Consider the following 25,755-nt stretch of genomic DNA (forward strand, 5'->3'; position numbering starts at 1 on the left):
GCGATGATCTGGCCGTATGACTTGAAGCTTTGTCCTGGTGTACTTTACACGATCAGCGTCATCGTCATATAATGCTGGTATTTTGTGTAAATTGAGGATGGGACAGTTCTTGCTCATAAGCAGCATTGATTCTGACATTTTCTCCACTTTACGAACCTTGAGCTGCACTTTTAAGCAAAACCAAGTAACTAACTAACTAACGCTATGGTCTATACAACTCAGAGGTTCAATGCCGCATTTACAAAAGCTCTCCACTGACTTCTATCCTTAACCAACTGGATTGTTTCTACTTTGTATTCCTATTTCTGTGAGCTCCATCTTATATTGTCCGCCTATCTACGCCTAGGTCTTCGTAATGGTCGTTTTCCGATTGGACTTCCAAACCCAAAGAATAACCATAAGACCTTTCGAGAAGCATTCTTTGTATTTACTCACAAAGTTTCATCTTGTTCATCGATAATCACTTACGTAGATCTATGCTTTGTCCATTTGCACAATAAATTCTCAGCAGTTACCAGCTAGGTGGAGCTCGTGAAGCCCTTTGCCGTTGGTTCTTCGCTGCGCGATATGTCGTGGCGTAAACATGGCCTTGCGAACAACCTCAATTTGCGATAGATTCCACGATTCATTGTTAACTAGGTTTCTCCAGGCTGCCATATCCTGGATTTTCTTAAGCACGGGTTTTAATGAGTTTTACTGACGCTCTTTTTGGATATGAGTTTGTTGGTGGTGTGAATTGTGGGAGAGGTTGCTGTTCAAAGAGCGTTTAATTATAACATTAATAGTATGCCATTTTCCACAAAGCCATTGTTTGGACACAGCTTTATGTGAAAAATGCTAAGGTTTGAATAAACAAAAGTCATGCTGCACCTTCCCCAAAGGTGATTTCTTTCGTGATATTTTAGTCCATTACAACACTTCAGATGGAATCGGATCAGTCTTTGCACTTTGGTATGAAATATGATGAAAATCGCCAAAGCAGTTTTGATTAAATAAATAAATAACATCAGTAAATTACCCCTTTAGGAACAATAACATTGATAAGAATTTAAGTACTTATCTTGAAATAGCCCCACAATAAAATTAAGCCTGAACCATTCTAAACTGTTCAGGTTTAGTGTTCATTTATTTATTTTTATTTTCAGTTAAGTATTTTAATACTTGTCTAGTTTATTGACAATTCTCTTCATAAGTAAATATTACTTTAAACTTTTTCCTGAAGAAAGAGTGTACCATATTATAGGGTTATTACTGATGTATTTATTTGTAAAATATAAAGAAAACCTCATTTATCTGTATCATTAAACCAAAGTATAAAAAGGAATACAAATATTTCCAAACAGAAGTTGATACATGCTTTTATAACAACACTTTACAAACATTAACACGTAAAAAGGCGTTAAGGAGAGTTGAATTATTAATTTCGTCGAAAAGTATTTAGTTTTGAGGGTAATAAGCAGTAAAATTCCTAGCAAAAAATGAATACGTTTAACATACTTACATCTTTGTTCAGGTAACTAAGCAGACTTTCTGTTTCATTAAGGAGAGTGACCGAACATTTCCCTCGTATGTGTGTTGCTGGAAGAGTCTCTACTTGCCGCGTTAAGAACAATTCCCTATGTTTCAATTGATGGCGCTGCTTTCCATTGAGCTGGTCCTTTTCACAGCTATCTTCGTCATCTAAGGCACCTGAAATTTCGAACATCGTAAATGTAATTCTGCAACATCTACATGACACCTATGGTATATGTGTTACATCACTTAATACTTTAAGCAGTGCCAGATACCACATAAACACTACGTACTGAGTAACATTTAAAATTTACTCAAGACTTAATGCATCATTCTGGCTTGGAATTGTAGAATATTACAATATCCATTTGATTTTTTGAAAGTCAACTTCACCTGAAGTACTGCACTTCTGAATGTAATTGTACCTACTATTATATCACTATACAATTTTAAGATCACTCCACAAGCCATCAATTAATAACACGAACGTTTTTTTTTTTTTTTTTAAAGAACTCTTCTTGGTTATGTATGTTCTTTTGTTAAATTCGAATGACGATGATATAATAAAGATATCCTGCGAATGCAACTTTACTGCGGATGCTAGCTGAATGATTATTTACCTTTACAATTTAATTCTTAGCTCAGAAATAGCAAATTTATCCAGATTTCACCAGTTTAATTATAGGGTGGGTGGAAAGTAACTCCCTATTTTGAATTATGAGTTTCTAGTGGTGTTATGTGTAGATAACAATGAAAGTTATCTTGTTTCATAGACTAAGTATGCCACTTTTGTCATATTTTTTCAGATCCTGTGAAGCTTTTGTTGTTCGTTTGAAGCCACAAAGATGCCAGGACGATTAAGCATTGAGAACAGAGTCAAAATTGCAGCAAGATTTGAGATGTGACAGTCTGTAATTTAGATCCAACGGTGGTGAAAAGATCAAGATGGGACGCAAGCTCTTCTGCATGCAAAAACAATTTAAAATTGTCACAAAAAATTAATGACTACCGGAAGTGTCGTGGACATTAAGAGGTTAAGTAGGCCCTCGACTTCGGTATTAGAGGAAAAGGTGGCGACAGTGGAGGAGATAATCAAGCAAAGTCCTTCAAAATCAACAAGGCAGGCAGCAAGAGAGTGGAATCACACTATTCTGTGCGCGCAATTCTCCACAGAGTTACATTCGAGACCATGAAAGCCACATTATGTCAAAAAGTTGTATCCAGATGATTGCGATAGGTGTGTTGAATTTTGTGACATGATGCTCGCATGACAAGATTATCCATACCTGTTTGAAAAAAAAAAACATTTGTGAAGTAATGAAGCTGTGTTTCATGTAGGGGCGTTCGTTAATCGTCATAATAGCAATTATTAGGCAGAAGGTGATCACAACGAGACCGTTGAAAAATGCATGACAAGCCGAAATTGATAGCGTGGTGTGGATTAAGATCTTCCCACATTATTGGACCCTATCTGTCAAGAGGTACCTGTAAATACCCGTAAATGTTAGAAAATCTTGTATGGCCTACAACTTCTGAATAGAACGAGTCACACGAACTGTTATTTATGCAAGATGGAACTACCTCTCATTACGCCTTCCTGTAAGACTGGCTTGATAAACGCTTTCCAGGAAGCTGATAGGTGGCCGGGGTCTCACAGAATAGTCAACGCAAAGTCCAGACCTTACTTACTCCATGCGATTTCATTTTATGGGTGTGGGCTAAGAAATGTATCACAGCAAACCACAAAGTCTTGGCGAACTTGAGAATACGATCCGGAAGGTCATAAGTGGTGTTTCTGCTAAGGTCTTGAGAAAGATTGTAGTAAACGTACCTGGTCGTTTGAGACAGTGTCTAGAAAATACTGGAAATGAAATATGTGAGTTTTACGTCCCACGGTTATGCCGGTTAGGCTAAAGGAGACGGTGATGATGAGTAATGAATGAAATGGTGGAATGAAGAAAGTGGGAGGAAACGGGAGAACCCCGAGAAAACCCACGCACACGGTGTTTGTCCACCACAAAGTTCACTTGGCGGGGGCTGGGATCGAACCCGAGACCCCAATAGAAAATAATGGAGTACACACACAGTTGTAACTTTTGGAAAGATAATGGTATATAATAAACTACATGTGTACAAAAAATTGAGTTTATACCTATTTTATTATTATTCAAATCTTCCTTCTTCCTTCATTTTTCACTTTCCTCGTACAAGGAATATTCCTCTAGATACCAAAGGCTCCTCAGTCATTTCTACGAAAATGTTCAGGACACAATGTTATATGTTCTGTTTCAGTAAGATTTGTGTATATAATATAGCTGTACAGAATTACAAGTTTTGCGCTTTGGATAGCAAATTGCTACACAAATTTGAACTTGGCGTAGCAATTTTTGAGCTATGTATAGCATTTTCGGAACCTAAGGATAATAGTAAATGTTTTAATGATTAATACTAGAGTAATTTCATACATCATTTCTGTCATTTTTCGTACGTGTTTGGAACAAAACTTTTGACCAAATTGTATATATTTATTTTTCATCTTTAAAAAAATATAAATTATTATTTATATATTACAGGTTTGATTTTAGTTGTATTTTTAATTTGAATTATAAGAAGTAAGAAGTCAACCGTGTAAAAGTTAATTCCAATGTTTTTCATTTTTAAGAGTCGGAGAGGTTGAGACGCAAACATACCAATAAGAACTTTGAATAATTCGAGAACCAACAGTCCAACAATAATCTTGTTTTATTCCTCGGAAAGAGAAAAAAATATATATCCGGCACAAAAGAAAGAAAAAAAATTACTCAAGTCACTTTAGTACACCTCCACGTGAGCCTGTGCCCTTTTGTTGCTCGGCAAACAGCAAGGCGATACTCAACGTTCCTCCAGGTGTTGCGTAATATTTGAGGGTGATCCACAGGACTGATAATTATTTGTTTTCGATCATCCAAATCTTGAATTCGGGTTTGGTACAAAAGTTTTCACGTATCCCCAAAGAAAAAAGTCCAGGGACTCCAGTCGGGCGATCTCCCTTCCAATCCAATTGTTCTGGATCAGGATACCTTTATTGTATTTCCTCAACAAAGAGCCAGTTTCCAGCAACTGTTTGTGCCATCTAGCAATGCAATGGCGTCTGGTGATTCCTGTCCGTATTGTCGTCTAATCTTTTACGTACAGTTACACCGGACTTCAATTGTGCGATCCAAAAGCAGCACTACACCTTCTGACGAACAGCAAAAGGATGCCGTTTTGCTCACGAGTAACGCAAATGTGAAGTCCTGTTGTGTTCATTTGTCTGGTGGGCATAAAATTATATTCTTTCCGAAACACAAAACCGGACAATTCTATCATTCTATCATTATTGGTTTTCGAGTTACTCAAATTTCTTATTGGTATATTTTCATTCTGACACACTGTATTATTGGCTTATCTGTATTATTGGGATTTGGGAAGCTGTTCTTAAAATTCTGCTTTCAATGTGGCATATGAGTTGGAACAACGCGACGTTCAGTAATGAAATCTGTCTTTTCTGTAGAGTACCTCACTGCACCAGAACAAGAGTAACTTAGTACGAAATTAACAAAAACACAAACGACACATAAACCTTACAAGGAAACCAACAATACTCAATAACAAAACGCACTGACCACCGAATACGACTGGCCTTTCCCTTGTTTTCTTTCCTGCAGGAAATGTAATCTTGTCGCACAGTATTGCTGCCGAGTGCAGCATATAATACTATTTTCATGACAATTTCCAAGTAGGGCTGTGCGCTATCGAAATTTCGATATTTTTCTGATATCGATATCGACAATATCGAACATCGATATCGATAACATCAAATATCGATATCGACAATATTCAATATTGATATTGACAACATCAAATATGGATATTCAACATATTGATTGATCTTGAATATTCATGTTGATATAGACAATCTGGTCTCAAAACGTTTCAATGGGGGATATCTCAGAATAATACTTGTTAGTTAACAGAAAACAGACTTGTGTTCCTTCTAATCCACCACTCTTTCCTCAGAAAAAGTTAATAAAAATAGTAATTTAGGTCTAATTGTCTTTCCCAGCTATCATATTGGTCATTATTGCGGAAATAATGAGAGTGAAACAGGGTGACATAGAATATGCGTGTTTTATTTGTGTGTAGGTGTTTATTTGATGTATGTGCATTTGTGAATGTGCATGTGTGGCTAGTGATGGGTAAATTCCCGGGAAGATATTTTTCGGGAATATTCCCAAAAATGGGAATATTCCGGGAATTTATTTGCAATCACAAAAAAGTGCATTCTCTTACTATATTATGATTTCAAAGTTAAATTCGTTTTCTTATCACAGTGTATTATTACTGTTGTCTCGAGAGGATTCTTTAAAATGTATATTCTGAACGGTATTATGTTATTTTATTAATATTTTATTATATTTAGAGAGTATGCATAAATGTATATTTACTTACAATATGTTCTATGCAAGTAAATATGTGGGAAAAATGGTATAGTAAGTCCACATACTTTTACACCGCTAAACAGTTTAAATTTGTATGTAAGTGGATTTTCTACTTGATTCTACTACTGATATTATAAAAATACTAAATTTTTAAATGTTATAAACAAATTAGTTTGGGTAACTACCAGAAGACACATGTCTCACCATTTTATCAACATATGCGCATATATATTTATGTTCACAATATTTGCAAGATACTGACTTATCTTTGTAATTTTGCATGTAATATTGCCACACGACCTTACGACCTTTCTTCCTACCTATTTCTTGAAATTTCATGCGTTAATTCACATATAAGAGAAGTTCGAGTATATATTCAGAAATTCGAGTCAGATACAGGAGACAGACCGACGTCTATTATTAACGGTAATTCGGGGTGTATTGATACTACTTCACCCAAGGATTTTATAAAATAGAGGATCTGCGCTTACAACAAAATTCTGAAGCCATACGTCACAGTTTCGCCACCCCTACTCTGCCCACTCCGCCCAATAGGATCGCAATGTTTTGAGCCAACAATCATGGCGGAAACGAAACTAGCCAATCAGACGATGGCAGAAACGAGAGTAGCCAACCAGACGTGCCGATGCACGGTTGTTTTTTGGCTTCATCAATTTAATAGGATGAAGATACATATGGGCAGATCCTCTATTTATAACATCCTTGACTTCACCTTTATTTCTACAGAAATTCTACATTACTTTACAAACTGGTTCCTTTTCATCATTTGTAAATTAGTACTTTGCTACTTTTTAGTGCAAATGGAAATGGAACTTTAAAAATCATATTATTAGTTATATAAAGTACAGTCAACGAAGTTTAACTTGATTAACCTCCAAATTATCTAAACCCTAGAAGTAAACCATAATAAATAAAAACAAACTAATTAGTCATGTAGTTCTTATAATTTGGAAGATAAAGTAAAAAAATGAAAATAAATTCCTTCCTGGGAATTTATATGCCAGGGAAAAAACCCGGGAATATTCCCATTTTTTATTTTCCTTCCCACCGGGAATATTCTCACTGCCCATCACTATGTGTGGCGGTATGCGTTTGCGAGAGAGAGAGAAGTTTTCAAGCATTTTTTCTATAACGTAACACGTGCGTTGTATTTTAAGCTCACGCACAAACAATATTTGATCCGGATATGGACGAATGACGTACCCGATCAACAAAAGTAAAATCGGAGAATCCCCGCTTCTCTTTTGTGCTAATCATTTGATGCCTTACTGCAACAGGAAATCGATGCATATCTTTCAGTGCCATCTACAGACAGTGGTGCTATTCAGCTGGTTCGTACCGGGCCGCTAGAACCGGTTGTTAAAATATTTCGTGCTAAACCGTTTGTTATACCCAGACATAACAGTAAATTTTACCCAGTTATACCCAAGAATGAGCAAGTGTTAGTTTGTTTAGCTTTGTTCTTAGAAATTCTTACAGCTACAGGGTTAAATATATGGTATCTCAGAATAAGGTATAAGCGATTATTTCTTAATTTCAAATGGGCTGGTTAGATATCAAGAATGAAAACTGGGATCACATGAGTGCAGTGATGAGGATTATTTACATTTGAAACGCATACATACTATTATCAACAATTGTTGATCCATTGCTGGATTAAGGTATTTCCAATACTTCTTGACAAACATCTATTTTGGATAATTCGTTTTCAAGATATTCGCAGTGCTACCTAATTTCGTCACATCTTATATTAGGTTGCTGTGTAGGTCTCTACTTGTCACTTGTGGTATCCAGTGGAAAAATTGCTTTTGTCTATCTTGTATGATTTGCTTCCTAAGAGAGAGGGAGAGATATATTTCTATCTATCCATCTACTATCCCTTGTATATAACCAGTTGTTAAAAAATTAGAATAGCACCACTGCCTACAGATATGGAAGAAAACCTCCTTCACTGGAGGAAATCTCATGAGAGTGATTTTCCAAAATCAGCTCTTCTGGCTCGTAAGTATTTGTGTAGGGTATTAGCGTTCTATCGGAAAGAATATTTAGTTGTGGATGCAATATTGTAACTGATGCTCTCATACTTCACTTAGTGCAGAACATGCGAAACAACTGATTTTCTTTCTAAATGGCAGTGTCATGAACTTTAATGCAACATACATTTTTAGTTGAAAACTCAGCGCTAATAGGCATATTTCTTAATAAGACAATTATTGTTCATTTTTCTCTGTGTGTGCGATGTATGTGTTTGTGTTCTTCTAAGTTAATCCGTTGGCTTTACAAATTTAACACTTGGACTTATTCTTTTGTAGTATTCTATTTTAATATTCATTTAAAAAATCACGCGATCAATCGAGATCTCTTTCATATTATTATTAAATTGATAATCTTTTGTATTAAAGAGTTTTATGTCAAGACGTGACATTTCCGACATGAACTGGAGAGGTTTCTTGTTATTGGTTTTGTGCAAACTCATATCTAAAAATGTTGATGTTTTCATTAAATTTAGGCTAAAACTTACGTCTTACACCATTATTCAGTTTTGCTTATGAAATCAATTTAGAAAGGTTCTTGCTTATGAAATCAATTTAGAAAGGTTCTAAGTCATTCCTAATAATAGTGCACCTAATAATGCATATTCTAATACTTAAGCAAATCCAAAGAAATAGAGAAGTGTTGATACTACCTAGAATATGTAGGTCTGTGTAGTGAAATGACAGAATGGAGGCTTTTGTTTGTTTTAGTGGGCTGAGTTATGTGGTTCAACTTGCATCTAGTAACCACATACAAATAAACGGAAAATTACTACTTTGCACCAAAAAAAAAAAAAAAAAAAGAGTAAATTTTTGTTTCCCTGTCTGTTTAGATTTAAGCAAATATCAGCACTTGCATTTGATTTTTCACTCGCAATAGCAATAGAGCACAAACGTTAATTGTAGTGAGGATATCAAGTTGACTCGGTTAAGGAATGCAGCCATGTTAATGATGAGAAATATTTTGGAATGCATAGCTCCCGGCTCTGTACTGCTTTGGCTCTATCTTTGAAAGGGACAGAATTTCTGTCCCATACAATTTTTGCACAAAGTTTGGTTTGATTTGGTGAAAAAGTGCAGCCGATAATAGAAGTTAAATATACAATATTTAGGTGGATTAGGTAGACGTAGTAACATCCTTATCCCACCACTGATTTGGCATATCTTCAAAAGGAACCGAATTTTTAATCCTGTGTAAATTTGGTTTCATTCGGTTAAAAAATGCAGCCAAAGCGAAAATTAAATATTAACATAGAATGTTGGGGGGGCATAGTCCCCAAGCCCTATATTAATTTAACCATGGAACGGGGCATTTTTCTGCCTCATACGAGTATCGTGCAGTCTGGTTTTATTCGGTTAAGAAATGCAAATGCAGCTACTATCGCTAGCCAAAACAGCGTTATATATAGGGTATAAAGCAAAACCCGCCGCAATTTTTTCGAGACAGTGTCAAACACCAATATCGAATATCGACAATGTCAATATCGATATCGACAACATTGATATCAATATTAAATATCGATATCGACGATATCGGATATCGATATCGATATAAGCTGATATCGATATATCGACATATCGCACAGCCCTATTTCCAGCCCTACATTTCCTACTGCTTTTAGTACTTGTATGATGCACACAGTTTCGAAGCACCTCATTTATGTCATTGAAACACCAACAGTGTTGCCAATTCATTGTATTAATTTATAAAAAGAACGATTTTCATTGTTACCTCATCACATTGGCTATCGGCAGAAAAGAAAAACTCTTGTTTCACTGTGTGTTTCAAGTGTCAAACCACTCCACCTAGCCAAACTTAAAATTAACGACAGAATGTCCATACATATGTGTTGTGTGTAATTTTACACGCTCTGTAAAAATTTTCATTATACCCATTACATCAGGCAACATTGCGTGGATACTATAGAAATTCAAACATTGTTTCCCACTTTAAAAACATCTGCAAGCAAAGATTCGTTTTGGTACAATCATTATATGTGGCTTCCGGTTCAAAAGTTATACCATCCCCAACTCCGGGTTGCATTGTAAATTGAACATCTTTTGTATGAGAGCGCTTCCTATGCTTTTCTTTTAAAGTAATTTTCTTCAAACTTTTTTTTTTTTTTTTTACTTTTTAGTACGATTTATTTTGTTTATAAATGAAAGAACTTTTTAAATATGTTTAATTTTATTAAGCATATACACCATGCACCTCCTCGCGGGAGAAAACGGGCAACGTCTTTGGCGGCTAACGTAGGTGGAGACCGACCGACTCCAGGGATAAGGAGTCAACCACTATCAAGTGCTAACGGCCTTCTCGGAGGGCGGATGAGCGGGTAGAGGTCAGGACACTTTCTTTTTCCTTAGGAGGGGAAACTGTCCTAAAAGGCGGATGAACCACAAGGTGGTCAACGGCATGGATATGTGGAAAGGAAATGGGAATACTACCACATCATCTTTTTCCCAGGAGGGGCAAAGGAGGAGAATAAATAAATATGATGGTTCTTTCTGATGTAAAAAATTCCGGGGATAAAATAGTCCCCCGTTCGGATCTGGGTACAGACTACTCCGGGAAGAATCATCAAAGGAGAAAATAATAACTTTCATTTCAGCTGTGCGGGTAAACTTGAAAATTTAAAAATGGAAATGGACAAATGTAAAATGGACATAGTGGATTTGAGTGAAGAGAGATGACCTGGGAAAAGTTGAGACAGTATCGGGAAATTACAGAATATTCTATTCGGGTTACGTTAAGACCGAGAATGGTGTCGCGATAGCAATGAAGAACGAAGTAGCAAGAAGTGTAACCAAAGCAGAACGCTGCACAGTGACCCATTGATATTTATGAAACTAAGTGCAAAATCAATGGATATTGTGATAATACAAGTGTATATGCCAACAACCGACCATGATGACAATGATGTAGAAGTAATGTATGATATGATTAGAGACATTTTGCATCAGGAAAGAAGAGGTAAGGTCAACGCCATCAGTGTTTCTTTCAGAAACAATGTTCCGGGGAGGGGCACAAATAGTATTCCGGGGGGCACTGCTGATAGGATTCTATTATATCATAGACGTATTATTTTGGTCACTTCCGGGAAGGCACTTTCAGAGCTCGGGGGACAGTGTCCCCCAAAAACAGGTCTGGAAGAAACATTGAACGCCATAGTAATGGGAGATTTCAATAGTGTAGTAGGAGAAGGAGCTGTGAATAAGACAGTGGGTTCATTTGGACTAGGTAGAAGAAACGAACGGGGGTCAAATCCTTATCGATTTCTGCAGGCAACATGATCTGGTAGTGATGAACACGTGTTTTAAGAAAAAAAAAGAATAAAAAACAAGCTGTACACGTCGAAAAGTCCAGGAGATAAGAAACGCTACCAAATAGATTACATTCTTGTGAAGCAACGTTTCAGGAATAGAGTACGAGACGTGAATACACTACCGGGAGCAGACATTGATTCGGATCACAATCTCCTAGTGGCAGAAGTGCAATCCAGGTTAAAGTCGATCAAGAAAAATGGGAGGAGAAATCGAAAATGGAACTTAGAGCGACTAAGAAATATCAACAGCGATGTGAAAGAAAAGACTGAAGAAAAATTCTGAGCAATGGGCAATATGGTCGGCAATGTAGAAAATAGTTGGGGAAGAGTTGAACAGATTCTAATACACACACACCACAATAACATTAGCAGGATGGAAAGAGTACCGAGGAAACCATGGATAACTGAAGCGATGCTTAAGAAGATGGAGAAACGAAGAAGGGCAAAAAACACGGACATCAATGAATACATAAGGCTGAATAATGAATTGAGAAGAGAGACGGACAAACCCAAAGAAAAGTACATGGAACAGATATGTGAAGAAATGATGGAACTTCAACGGCGCGGCAGATACGATCTGATGTACCAGAAAGCACAATAATTAGGAGGGAAAGCTAACAAAAATACACGAACGTTTGGAATCGAAGATCAACAAGGTCACAAGGACCACCAATGAATCCTTAGAATTTGGGAGGAATACATTAAAAGATCTGTATGATCAGAAGAATCGTCTCACAGATATTGCGATCGAAGCAGAGGAAGAGATGAATGATGGTGAAAAAGTACCCAATATATTGAAAAGTGAACAATCAAAGACATGCGAAGGAGAAAGGCCATTAGAGACGACGACATACCAGTAGATTTGCTCAAAGGATTAGAGACAATGCAGTGAAAGAACTAACTTCACTTAACAAGATCTACCTGAGTGGAGAATGGCCAAAGCACTTTCTTGATGTTACAATGATTGCATTGCCCAAGGGAAACCAAGCAAAGAAGTGCAGCGAGCACAGAACCATTAGCCTTATTTCCCACACTGGAAAGATTATTGCACGCATTCTGAACAGGCGGCTGGAAAGTACGATAGAAGAGATGTTAGAAGATCAGTTTGGATTCCGGAAAGGAAAAGGCACCAGAGATGCTATTGGGTTGATGAGAATTATATCAGAACGAGTTCTTGATACGAAGGAAGAACTGTGTTTGTGTTTCATCGACTGGCGAAAAGCTTTCGACCGGGTCAATTGGAGGAAACTTTGAAAATATTTAAAGAAATCAGAATCAACTGGAGAGACCGACGACTCATTAAAAACTTGTACATAGGACGAGTAAAGTTGTGCTTGATTGAAGGAGAAACCAGCAGTGTAGAGATCGGAAGAGGAGTCAGACAAAGATGAAGTATGTCGCTACAATTATTCGACATTTACAGTGAATATTTAATGAAGGATGCATTGATGAGAATTGAGGATTTCAAGATTGGAGGGCACATCATTAACAAGATTAGGTATGCATATGATACAGTTATTATAGCTAGAGCTGAAGAATGACTACAGGAGATGATTGACAAAATAGTTGGCATTGAAAAACTATATGGAATGGAAATCAACACTGAAAAATCGGAAGTCATGAGAATATCCCGTGCAAACGTGCCCTTGCGTGTCAGAATAGAACAAAGAGAACGTGAAGGTGTCGATGATTTCAAGTATGCGGGAAATATTTTGACGAGAGAAGCTTACTGCACAAAAGAGATCAGGTCAAGAATTGTCATAGCTAAAGAAGCATTCAACAAGAAAAGATCACTCTTTACTAGCTGGCTCAATATTGGACTTAAGAAGTTGATCAAGTGCTGTATATGAAGCATTGGACTGTATGTTTCAGAGACTTGGACATTACGGAAGTTGCAGAAGAAATATTTAGAGAGCTTCGAAATGTGGTGTTGGAGGAAGATGGAGAAGATAAAACGGACACAGAGAGCAGAAGATGCTTGAAAAGGGACAGGAGAGAAGAGGACACTTCTAGCCAGCATCCTCCGTAGGAAGGCTAATTGGACTGCACACACATGGAAGGCTAATTGGACTGCACACATCTTGTGAAGAAATTGTCTTCTTCATATCGCCATAGAAGGAAAGATGGAAGGAAAGCGAGGAATAGAAAGAACATAATTGATCGATGATTTGAGAAACAGAAGAAAATATTGGGAGTTAAAAGAGGAAGCTGAGGATCGAAGAAACATTTCCAGGCCTAAATCTAAAATTGAAAAAAAAAAAAAAAAAAACTTTAGTCCCAAGACCTGCCAAAAGGCAGAATACTCAATAATAATAATAATAATAATGCACCATTTGTATGACATTTCCTTCCTCAAAATTATTTACATTTTGTCCATGCAGGTTGTTTAGCTTAAGCTCTTCGTACAAGGTGGAAAGTTTACATGTTAGTTTATAAGCAACAAGTAACGTTAAGATTTACGGATTAATATGTTCAGTGAAACATAGGCTTGAGGAAAACATGAACCCGCTTCGCTGTATGCGGCTATGCTTACCAAGGGACGTCACACTCATTCGTTTAAGTTCGCCTGTTTCCAGATCTGTTTGTGGATTTTGGGGTGATTTAACTCTTTTGAAATTTGGGCGTTCTGTACTAGACCCTTGCAGAATCTCTCTATATTCCCCACTCTATGTTGGCATCGTACAAAATTTAGACAGTTTTTTAAATATTAATTTAAAAGTTACAAGGGTATTCCATGATAAATATACGTAAATACAGAATATCCGACCCATCTTCGTTTCGCTGATAACATTCTGTTGGCCAACAGCAACATATATATGCCAGTATATTAGAACTTAATATGAAAAACAAGAAGTCGGGTTGAAAATGATGTGGAAAAGAAAGACTAAGGTGATCTTCAACAATTTTGCAACGAAATCAAGGACTGAAGTTGAAAATGTGGAATTAAAATAGGTGAATACCTACAGCTACCTAAACTAATTAACGCCGGAAATCGAACCCAGGTCTCCCGTAACTTGTATTCGAATACGATATGGATGATGCAGTGTTAATGCAAGAGAATGCAAATAGATATATTCTTCGGGCGGCGTGTACAGAAATCTTTGTTGAAGTATCGGTAAATGTAGAAAAGGTGAATCACTTGGCAACAAGCCAAAACCATGTCGATGGAAACATGGTAGCCAAAGACAGGCAATAAAACATTCTTTTATGGATTAATTTTCCCCACAAATAAAACTTTCTTTAAGAGAATAAGGAAATTTTCGCTTTTTTGATTTATGATTTTCCTATTCAACTGTCATGTTTTTTTTTTGTTTTTTTTTTTCTATAGTGGACACTAATTTAAAAATGCTTTGCCGCATTCTCTACGAGTCCTATGTTCAGTCCTGGGCTGACTATCTTCATTGGTTTTCGAACTAGAATTTCATTGGTGGATAGAAAGTGTAAGTTTTGCAAATGCAATTCAATATATGACAGGGCTCATAGTGGTTGTCTAAGTACCCAACCAAGTTCATGTGTATTGTATAGGTTGTCTAAATTCAGACTTACAGACAAGAAAAAGTATCATAAACCAAAAACCCGATACAAACTCATATTTGTTTAGGTACTGAATTTCGCTTACATCTCATTCTCTGTTTGGGAAACACTTTATTTTGTTCTTCACGTATTCCATTAGAGAACTTTAATTTACAAAATTAAAGTTATAAACGGCCATTTAGGGTTATGATGTTAGCGTAAGTTCATTAGTTACAGAATTATATCGTGTACTTGTTTCGCGTAAACTCCTGCTACATAAAAGTGTCATTAGCTCTAAGAATATAAAGGTTTTCAATTTAAGTTTTAGTTTATGCATAAATTCTAGGTTATAATTTTGAACCACTAGCTCGTAACTACTTGTACTAAATTTTCAAAACAGTTATTGCTACACGAGAAACGCCCGCAGAATTTTCTCCATACAGGGGGAAAAGATCAACACACAAGCGAATTTGTAAATGCACATACATTGATGTACGAGGGTCGTTCCGAAATTAATAGCTATTTTGTGTTGACTTTGTTTGTCCGTGCCAGATACCGTTGGTGTAGTGCTAATGCTTGAACCTTTCTCTTATTCGCAGCTGGTCGCGTTGTTCTGCGGTAGTTGGCGCCAGCATAGGAGTGTTCCAAAATGGAGCTTGATATGAAGTGTGTAATAAAACAACGATGTGTGATTGAATTCCTCACTGCTGAAGGAACTGAGCCGGTTGAAATCTATCGACGCTTGGTAAAGATTTATGAAGACTATGCAATAGACGTGAGCAATGTGAAGCGATGGGTACAGCATTTTTAAGATGGTGAAAAGGATGTTCATGACAAGCCACGGTCCGGTCGATCCTGCACAGCTGTCATCCCTCGCAATGAAGAGCGTCTTGATCAACTCATCCGTGCTGATCGCCGGATAACGACCAGAGAATTGTGTACAAAGCTGAATGTTGGCTGTAATGCCTTGGAAAAAATGCTGGAACATCTTGGTTATCACAGAGCCTGTGCGAGATGGGTGTCGCAGATGCTTACAGAAGATCACAAAACTCAGCGAATGGAAATTTTTCGGGACCTGCTGGACTAATACGAAGCTGAACGTGACAACTTTCTGGATAGCATCGTCACTGGAGATGAGACGTGGTGTCATCACTACCAGCCGAAATCCAAAAAGCAGTCCATGGCATGCCGATTTTTACAAGCGCGGCATACAGGCTCTGGTTCATCGTTGTCAAAAGTGAATAACGAATGGTACGAAATATGTGGAAAAATGAAGTCTGTAACTGAAATATTGCTCTGTTTAGCTGTGCTGTTGTTATTTATGTATCTCCATTAGTTTCCATAAAAAAAAAAAGAAGGCATTACTTTCGGAACGCCCTCATGTATAATACTTCATGTAAAACGACACTTATTTAAGTATACTGCATAATTTTATTAACTACAATAAATATATTAACTAGAGCAGTGTGTGAGTATGCAGATTAATATATTTTGATATGTATTTCAAAGACCCGAATAACTTTTCAAAATCCAGGGAAGGGCAATTGCCCCTCCCCTTACCACTACTGGGGGCGCTCATGGCTAACACTATTGAATTTTCATTAAAACTTATTTGTAGTAGAACTTCTTATAGCTCTACAAACAATTCATTCGAACTAGAAAACTCACTGTGTACACCGATTTGCTTTTTTTTTCTTTCCTTTGGAGTGATCGCTATCTTTGATTATTGAACTTCTCAGAATGTATTTTTATTTTTTATTTTATTTTATTACTAGCAGCGTTCACCCCGCTTCGCTGCGGTCACCCCGGAACGCAATAAACTTTGTTACTTAGATAATTTTTACTTTTTCGCTTTCAAGTGATATGATAAAAACCATAGAAGATTGCACTAATGTTAACATTATATCGCCTGTCATTTATGTTAACCCGCCCCGCTTCGCTGCGGTCACCCCAACCCGCCCCGCTTCGCTGCGGTCATCCCGGAACGCAATAAACTTTGTTACTTAGATAATTTTTACTTTTTCGCTTTCAAGTGATTTATAGCGCCTGTCAGTTATGTTAACCCGCCGAGTCACAGGGTCATGCGGGTTGCATATAAATACGTTTATTTTTATACCTATGATGAACTAATAACAAAGGATTTGTACGTATGGACACCTGAATGGTCAATTATCTCAAGACACTGGTAATTGAAAATTAAAGTGATATGATAAAAACCATCTAGGGTCCACATCCTAACAACCCCCCAAAAATGAAAGAAATCGGTTCAGCCGTATTAGCGTGATGAGCGGACAAAGGATTTTTTTTACGTATTGACACCTGATTGGTCAATTATCTCAAGACACTGGTAATTGAAAATTAAAGTGATATGATAAAAACCATCTAGGGTCCAAATCCTAACAACCCCCCAAAAATGAAAGAAATCGGTTCAGCCGTATTAGCGTGATGAGCGGACAAAGGATTTTGTGCGTTCTCTTTTATATATATAGATTTTATTATTTTTTTGTGTTATAATAAAGAAAGATAGATTCTACTTTTATTTTTCATTGAAGTTGAAATGTTCAAACAAGCCAAAAATTTCTCAGGAAAAAACTTTATTTTTTAAAACTTTTTTTGAACCCCTGCGTCTCTAGTAATCAATAATATTACTTTAGAGGAGGTTTATATAATTAGATGCAGTGCTAACAAATAAGTCAATACGGAAACAAAAAATAATGTTGTAAAACGTTTCAGGACGTAGCAATAAAAAGCTTCTGTTGTCGATACTCATAACAAAAGTATTTAACAATTTATGAAAACATTATCCAGCCCGTCATATTACCCAGGTCTAGAACAGATTTTGAGTTGTTTGTAATAAAGTTTTCAGAAAAATATTTGTCGCTAAAATTGAGGAATAAACAGTGGAATACAGAAAACTATACTTACAAATAGAAAATGTAGAAAAAAGTTTAACTTAATAATAACTGCAGGTTACTCGTACAGTAAATTCGAGACGTCTAAGTGCATTTGCACACGGCAACGATAATATCGATGGAAGCGCCGATAATGTCGGCGGTGGAATCGACTTCAATAGACTCAAATCATAGTAGCTTGCACACGCCACCGACATGATCGGCCAATCCTCCGACACTGCAGATGCTGTCGGCCAAGCCCCCGATATTGTTGGCGATATCGCCAACACCGGTTTTGTCGAAGGTAATGTTTTCTTATGATTGGATGCACATGCAGCCGATAATGTCGGCCGGCCAGTGGTTTAAGTGATGAGAGTGAGTGACAAGGAGCTGTGTATTCTTGTTTCGCTTCTTGTCTTTGGAATTTTGTTGTTTCCATTTTGCCTATTATAATTGTATAATATTGTCTTGTCCTACAAACAACTTCAGAACAGCTTATTATTACGTTGACAAGTCAAAAATTATTATTATTATTATTTTGAAACGAAACCAGCACAATCAAACACTCTTTGCAAAGCTCCCAAGAACAAGTGACTCATTGGCATTTTCTTGATTGTGATCTCAACAACAGGGATGTGACTCCATGCTTCACTTGTCGCAGTTCTTTTCTCTCGCTTACCCCCCCCCCCTATTTTTTAAAAGAATTTGTGGAATGACAATTGAAAACAAAGACCAAAGCTATGTATCCAAGCGTATCTTCACTTTTCGCCTTTTCCCGTTTTGCCTTATGATTATTATCCCAGGAAACGTCAATCAAAAATTGGTACTTAAAGATTTGTTATCGTAAGGCAAAACGGGAATTCCCGTTTCGCCTTACAATAATTTTCATATATTGGCAGCCTTGCTTTAACAAATATAAAAATAATTAAAATGACAAACAAAATATTTTCCTAGAAATATATACCGGTACTTTATCATGTTAGCGATTGCCGGGTAGCCAAGCAGGCAAGTCCGTTGTCAGTGGGATAAATTAAAAAGGTATATGAATTACTGTTTATATTCATGTAATTAAATTATTTGTATGCATTTGCAAGGAAAGAGGAGGGGGAAAGGGATTTTGGAATGTTTGTGTAACTTCGTTTTCTAAAAGATGACTGGTTCTTAGAGGCTCATCAGGAAACAGGTTTCTGATTAGATACTTCATTTAAAGGTCTGTATGTTGTTCAAGTAGTTTCATATTGAGTCTGATGAGTAAAAGTTCCTGATTAGTACAGAGTTCGTCAATCGAAAGTGTGTAAGTACAAGTGATTTTAAGTGTGTAAAATCCTTACCTCAATATATATAGGCTAACTGAGTTAGTGAGACAGCAACAATCAGAAAATGAAGCTTCGATGGTCATGCTTTTAGCAGGACATGTTGCAAGACACCAGAAACATAAGTGGAGACAATTAAACATTCCTCTGCGTGCGTACTTTGAAAGGTAGACTGAGTAGTAAACAGATTTCTCTAATGCAATACTTAGATGCTGTTGCTCATTGTATACATATGGAAGATAAATAGCATCTTATACAGATGTTCTGTACTTATTTTGTTAAATGAATAAAAAAAAATCAAATTGTATCTATGAATGCATTTGCAAGCCTACCAAAGTTCATAAGGCGAAACGGGAAAATTCACATCGTGATTTCCCGTTCTGCCTTACATCAAGATAGAAAGTGATAACAGGTTTTAATGCAAATTTCGTTGCTACAGGTCATAAGGCGAAAAGGGAAAAGGCAAACAGTGCAGGAATCGTATCCAAGTCTTCCCTCTCCCCTTTGTACCGGGATCGATCACCTGATAGAGTTCTGCAGTTTGTCTACAGTGACTGGGTGAAAAGGATATGTATTATTGCATTCTTACCTTTCTACTTTTGTTTAGAATTTTAGAGATGGCAAGAATTTTTCCATACGCAAGAAGATATTTTAACCCTTATTGAACTTGTGGAATGTAGACCTTGCATATGGGATAAGACAACAGACTCTTTCAAGGACAGAATTGAAAAGCAAAAGGTATGGCGAGAAGTTTCTGCGAGCCTTGACGAGGATTTTGAGTTCATTGACAAAAAAGAAACGAGAGGTATGTATGGAGCAATCTAAAACAAAATTACTAATTCGAATCTTTTCACTTAATCTACAATGACATTAGTGTTCACTGAATGGAAAACAAAATAATATACATACATACGATATGTAACAGTGTCTCAACAAAAAATAAAACTAACATAGTTTGCAATGTACCACAGCATCAATTCTCATCGAAACGAAAATAATGTTTACGAAAACTATTTAACCCTTTTCTGCATGATTTTTTTCTTTTAGCGAAAAAAAAAATCAGTATTGGAAATCCTCATATGGGAACTTGAAAAATTAATTAAAACTTGAATTTTAGATTTTAAAGTAAGCTATTGCACATATGACACACAACTCACAAAGAACAATCCAGATGACACCAAAATCTCTTATTCATACACGTCAATATCTCACACAGCCTTTGATAAATCACAAAAAAGCTAAAGTGAAAAAAGGGTATGTGCCATATATGGCACGGCATGCGGTAAGGGGTTAAAACGGCACTGTTAAATCTAATCATGTTTAGGCATATTTTTTCTCAGTTTTGTACCGTCCTCCACATCTCTTCAGAACAGTTTTTGTAGTCCTTGTTTTAAAAAATAATTTTCCCGATTATTATTACTTTTATTTGTTTTCACATATGGAGAAGATTTTTAAAAACACAGTGCAGAATATATTGTGTGTGTCGATTACTTCGCTCATCACCGGCAACGATATTGTTGGGGCTTCCACCGACATTGTCGGCGACGTATGCAAAGTACGCCAGCACCGACACCGATATTATCGGGGCTTCCTCCGATTTTGTCGCTATCGTGTGCAAACACGCTAAGACTGACTGCATCGATAATAAACCGAATGAAAAAGGTGTTAAGTGGCCCAGGAAGATAATAGGAGAATGATATAATGCAGGGTCTTAAAGGGGGTGAATAATAAAATCCAGTGTATTATAGTTCAGAAGGTATAACGTCGTTGGCTCCCCGCGCTTGGACTTGCTCGTCACTGGAGGTGTGGTAAGAGGGTAGCCAATCACCACCAACCGTTTACTGCGCTCAGCGAGCCACAAGTAACCAAGCTGTCACTCCCCATAAATGTCACTACAACTTTTCGCGGGAAGCCAAGTATAATTTTGCTCGTTATAGGATCCAAAAGAAAAGCTTTGTCTGTTGTGTGATGAACCTTCAAATGTCTTTAGCCATTGAGATTATTATCACTATCATTTTATTAAATTACAAGGTCAGCTATTGCATTAGTTCTAATAATTAAAAAAAAAAAAAAAAGTACAACTACATCTTCAGTTTCAGTGAATAAGAAAAAGAACAAGGCGAGATAGACGCACCTAGGCTAAAAGCTATAGACCACTACCTCTGTTGTCGAGCCGAGTCTGTCCTTGCCAGGCCTGGTTACCATATATCGTGACTTTTATTTCTTAGACAATGGACTACTAATACTTCCCGACCAACTTTCGTTTAGATCCGACACCAAAAAAATATACCGCATACTGTAGCGCTCAAAAACCGTTACAAAAACAAGGTTTTCGACTGTTATAGTCACATTTGTTGTTTACTGAAGAAATAATTACATATTCTGAAAGAACAAGTCATTTTACGCAAGACAGCACTGTTTTGAATAGGTGTTGGTGGTTTCTCCGACTTTAGGGGTGAATTTTATTTTTGGATAATTCACCGAAAATAAACTCTTGTCTTCTTAGATGACATTTATTTTATATAAATATATAGAATTCCTCTTTAAAAACGACAAAAACTCAGCTTGGCTTTCACGAAAATTTCCGCACGTTGAAGTGATGCCGTCAAAACGGACTTTATACCTATGCAAAATCTGTAAAAAAACAGGTTTCCACTATTTTTTTTAAGTTGTCGAATATATTAATATATACGTACCTTATTAATACTTTGTTGTTCCACCTTTTGTGTTGTACAGTGCTCTTACACGTTCTTGTATTGATCTTGCCAAATTCCTGAAAGGATTGTTTTTGATCCTCAAGCTTTCCCAAATTTCAGCAATCGCTCTTCAAAACTCCAGTACAGAGCAAATCTTTCTTTTTAATAATTCTCGATTCATCAAATCCCATCTCTCTTCAATTGGGTTCATGTCTGGTCACTCAACCAGAGGAATCTTCAACTTATTGAACGACTTCTTTGCGTTTCAGGAGACATGGCAAAGTTCATTATCGTGTTGGTACAACCAAGTCCTATTCTTCCCAACACTTTCGTATTTGACCGAATCGTATATTCCTCCATCAGATTTAAGTATCTATCTGTATTTATAGAAGCATCCACTACGGCTATCTCGCCGGGCCATTGGCTGTCATACAACCCTAAATAATTAAGGATCCATATCACCTTGGCATTTTCGGCGCCGTGCATTTAAGTCTAATTTTTTTCTTCTGGCGTTCTGGCACCATTAATAGCCTATTAAAGGTGCTCGGATTCTGAAGTCAATGTGATCTAGCCGATTTTCGTTATTCTTTCATGTTTACATTCCTCGTCGGAACACTGTTCATTCTTTTTCGATCTTGACATCTCCTACAGTTTACTCGTTACACTGTTGACAGTTTCATTTCACAAGCAATTTTCTAGAAACTATTAGATTAGATCCCGAATAATATACTTGTTTATAATCACTATAATTTGAAACTTGTATTATATATATATATATATATATATATATATATATATATATATATATATATATACACTAGAAGTGCACGTTCTTCGCACAGGAAGAATAAAGTTAATACAGAATTCAAAAATCTAAAAAGTATGCATTCTGCGATGCAATGAAAACGGGTTGTCTACCTCAAACGCACTAAGGTTTCATTCTATAATTTTGCATATAAACGTCTATCTCCCAATCCTCTCTTGAGCCAAAAGTCGTAGTTACTGCGAAGATCTAGAATGTACAAAATTTGTTGGTTCTAGGCGACTCCTTTCTATGCGAAAATCTGATTGCGCACACACACACACACACATATATATATATATATATATATATATATATATATATATATATATAGTAAAACCTCGTTAACACGAATTCCAAGGGACTGAAAAATCAGGAGTTCGTATTAAAAGAATTCGTGTTAAGCGGGGACCCAAATTTTATTATTCGAATACATTTTCTCCATACATACACACTACAGTATACAGACTATACCTACCACTACAGTATATTATGTATGTCATAGAAAACATTAGAGATGGTATTGAGACGAGACTGAGTAGTCTCGGTTCCAAATTCGAGACGAGACCAAGACTATTCTCTGTCTTGATACCATCCACAGAATTGTATCGAGACGAGACTGAGAGTTTCAGTCTCGTCTCGATTTCGAAAAGCACTCCTCGGTCTCAAATTCGAGTAAGATCGAGATCGAGATCGAGACTAGTTTCGGTCTCGGTACCATCCTCTGAAAAGTGAAAATACTACAGTAAGTTTATTATCCTATCTTCGAAGATTTAAAAAAAAAAAGTTTCCACGCAGAAAATCCAGGTCAAGTTATAAAATTGATAACTCCGCTAGCAGGGTGAGTACCGCTAGTAACGGAAAGGTATTTATGATTGCTGTCACCAGTTTGGAGTTACATAGGAGAGAAGATGTTTTGTCTCGAGCTGTCGCCAGCTCGTCTGCCAAGCACCTGCATGTTCAGCGCTTGACGGAGGACAGAATCAACACCTCATAAGAGAGGAAAGATACCTGTTTCTGGTTTTTCTCTTATTTACAAGGCAATTTACATCTGTATAAATACTGTATGACAAAAACTGATCTGGAATGAAATCTGAAATAAGAAAAATGATCTGAAAAAAAAAAAAAAGGATTGAAAGTTCGTGTTAAATCAAAACCTTTGCTGATTCAAGGGACTAAAAATTAGTTCGTAATTCGTGCTAACCGAAATTCGTGTTAACCGATAAAACTTCCTATAAGATAACGTACAGCGATGCCGGGACCGAAAGTTTGTTCGTCCTAACCGAGTGTTCGGCTTAAGCGAGTTCGTGTTAACGAGGTTATACTGTATATATATATATATATATATATATATATATATATATATATATATATATATATATATATATATATATATATATATATATATTCCGGAAGTCCGAAATCTGAATATGGCGCCTACGGTTACAAGTTAATAAATACAAATATACGAGAAAAAAAGATGATTAACTTTTTACCTTTACTTGTTTATATATAACTAGTTTTAAGTCTCGTATGTTTATTGCAGACTTCTAATTTCATATTCCTAATCAAATTATTGAGTAACTTTGTTTTGTTCTTGATAGTACTCCGTCCTTAAGATCCAATCGGGGCAATTTTTCCTACAGGACTCTCACAGAGCATTACCACAGCAGGATTCATAACACGTTTTGTTCCTTGTATCTTGACAAATTCATTCAGAACAGGGTTTTCAACCTGTGGTACGTGAGCCTCTTGGTGCTACGTACGACTTATAGTGGTATATTACTTATTAATATGCTTTGGTTGTATTCATGTGAAAAAGCTTGACGAACTTGAAGAGGGAGCATGCCTGGAATCAACGTCAAGTACTCATAAAAGCAAAATGAAAAATGAAATGAAATCTTTCAGTTTAACATCCACAATTATGCCTTTTAGGCTAAGGGAGATGATGATTTAGGCAAGTGAATGACGATGAATCAGTGGAATGAAAGTGTGTGAGGAAACGGGAGCACCCCGCGAAAACCTACGGACACGACGCTGTCCACCACAAGTTTACTTGATCGGGGATCGAACCAGCGAACCCACGCACCAGAGCTAAGCGCTCTACCACTTTGCCACCGTCCCCCGGGTAAGATCAATATGATTTCCACCAACTCTTGACTCTGAAAGAACTGCTGAATTTTCCCAGGACACTTTTCGTCTAGTTATTACATTTAGATCAATTCGGCATGGGCAGCCCTTTTGATAGTAATCTACTGCCGACAAAGCACTAAACTTGACTGAAACACGCAATCTCCATCGGAACAATGGAAGTGTTTATCTAAGAATGTCTACTGGATGATAATAATAATAATAATAATAATAATAATAATAATAATAATAATAATAATAATAATAATAATAATAATAATAATAATAATAATAGTGCTGCCGACAATTCTACAGTTCTAATGTTAGAAGATAACTCAACAGAAGTTCATAATAGGCAAAACCTACATGATTATAATTTTGCTTTGGGCACGTGATCCCCAGTTAGATTCCCGGTGAGAGAGCTTTAAAAGTTGAACACATTACAGTGGTTCGGATTTTTACTTTAAACTGTAGGTCAACGTCTCTTTAATAACCTCGGTGCTGAAAGGGAACAAGCAAATTATGTTTATATATATATTGTAGGGAAAACTGTCATTTAAACACAATCACATTCTATTTACATGTAGATAACCACAATGTAAACGTAAACTGCGATATCATAATTACAAAACGTTCCTTCTGTGACCAAGCAACAAATTTAGCCAATGCTGCCAGTGTTATACTCATATTTTTAGTTAATGGAAAAAAAAATTGCTATACTGAAGATTACGGTATGAAATCAAAGCCTCTGGTCAGACAGGAAATGTCCATCACACTGCTTGGACGAAACTGAAAATTCTGTCCCAGCAAGAATCTAACCCAAGACCACGTATACCAGAGACACGCGCGCTAACCATCTGACACTGAAGCGTTTTCTTCTAAGCCGAAAAATATTATTAAGCGAAATATTATTATTATTAAATACCATAATCCACTTCATATAACGCCGTATTCAATTCACTTGCTTCTTTATTTAAGCTTCAATAACTTGCATTAGCTGTTCATTACACGCCGTTAACTGATTGCACTCTTTTAAATAATCACTACTGCTGTTAGGG

General features: G+C 36.5%; 1 protein-coding gene across 3 annotated transcripts in view; it reads right to left on the reverse strand.

The window, feature by feature from the left end:
• MTA1-like (metastasis associated 1-like) overlaps positions 1-25,755 on the reverse strand; it is a 211,053-nt gene that overhangs the window by 63,809 nt on the left and 121,489 nt on the right. For all 3 annotated transcript variants that reach the window (XM_081730472.1, XM_081730471.1, XM_081730470.1), the window contains exon 4: positions 1,502-1,689. In XM_081730472.1, coding sequence (XP_081586598.1) covers positions 1,502-1,689 — 188 coding nt within the window. The remainder of the gene's footprint in view (positions 1-1,501; positions 1,690-25,755) is intronic.

The sequence above is a fragment of the Thermobia domestica genome, chromosome 11 (genome assembly GCF_964235325.1).
Source record: "Thermobia domestica chromosome 11, izTheDome1.hap1.1, whole genome shotgun sequence".
Taxonomy (NCBI): Eukaryota; Metazoa; Arthropoda; class Insecta; order Zygentoma; family Lepismatidae; genus Thermobia; species Thermobia domestica.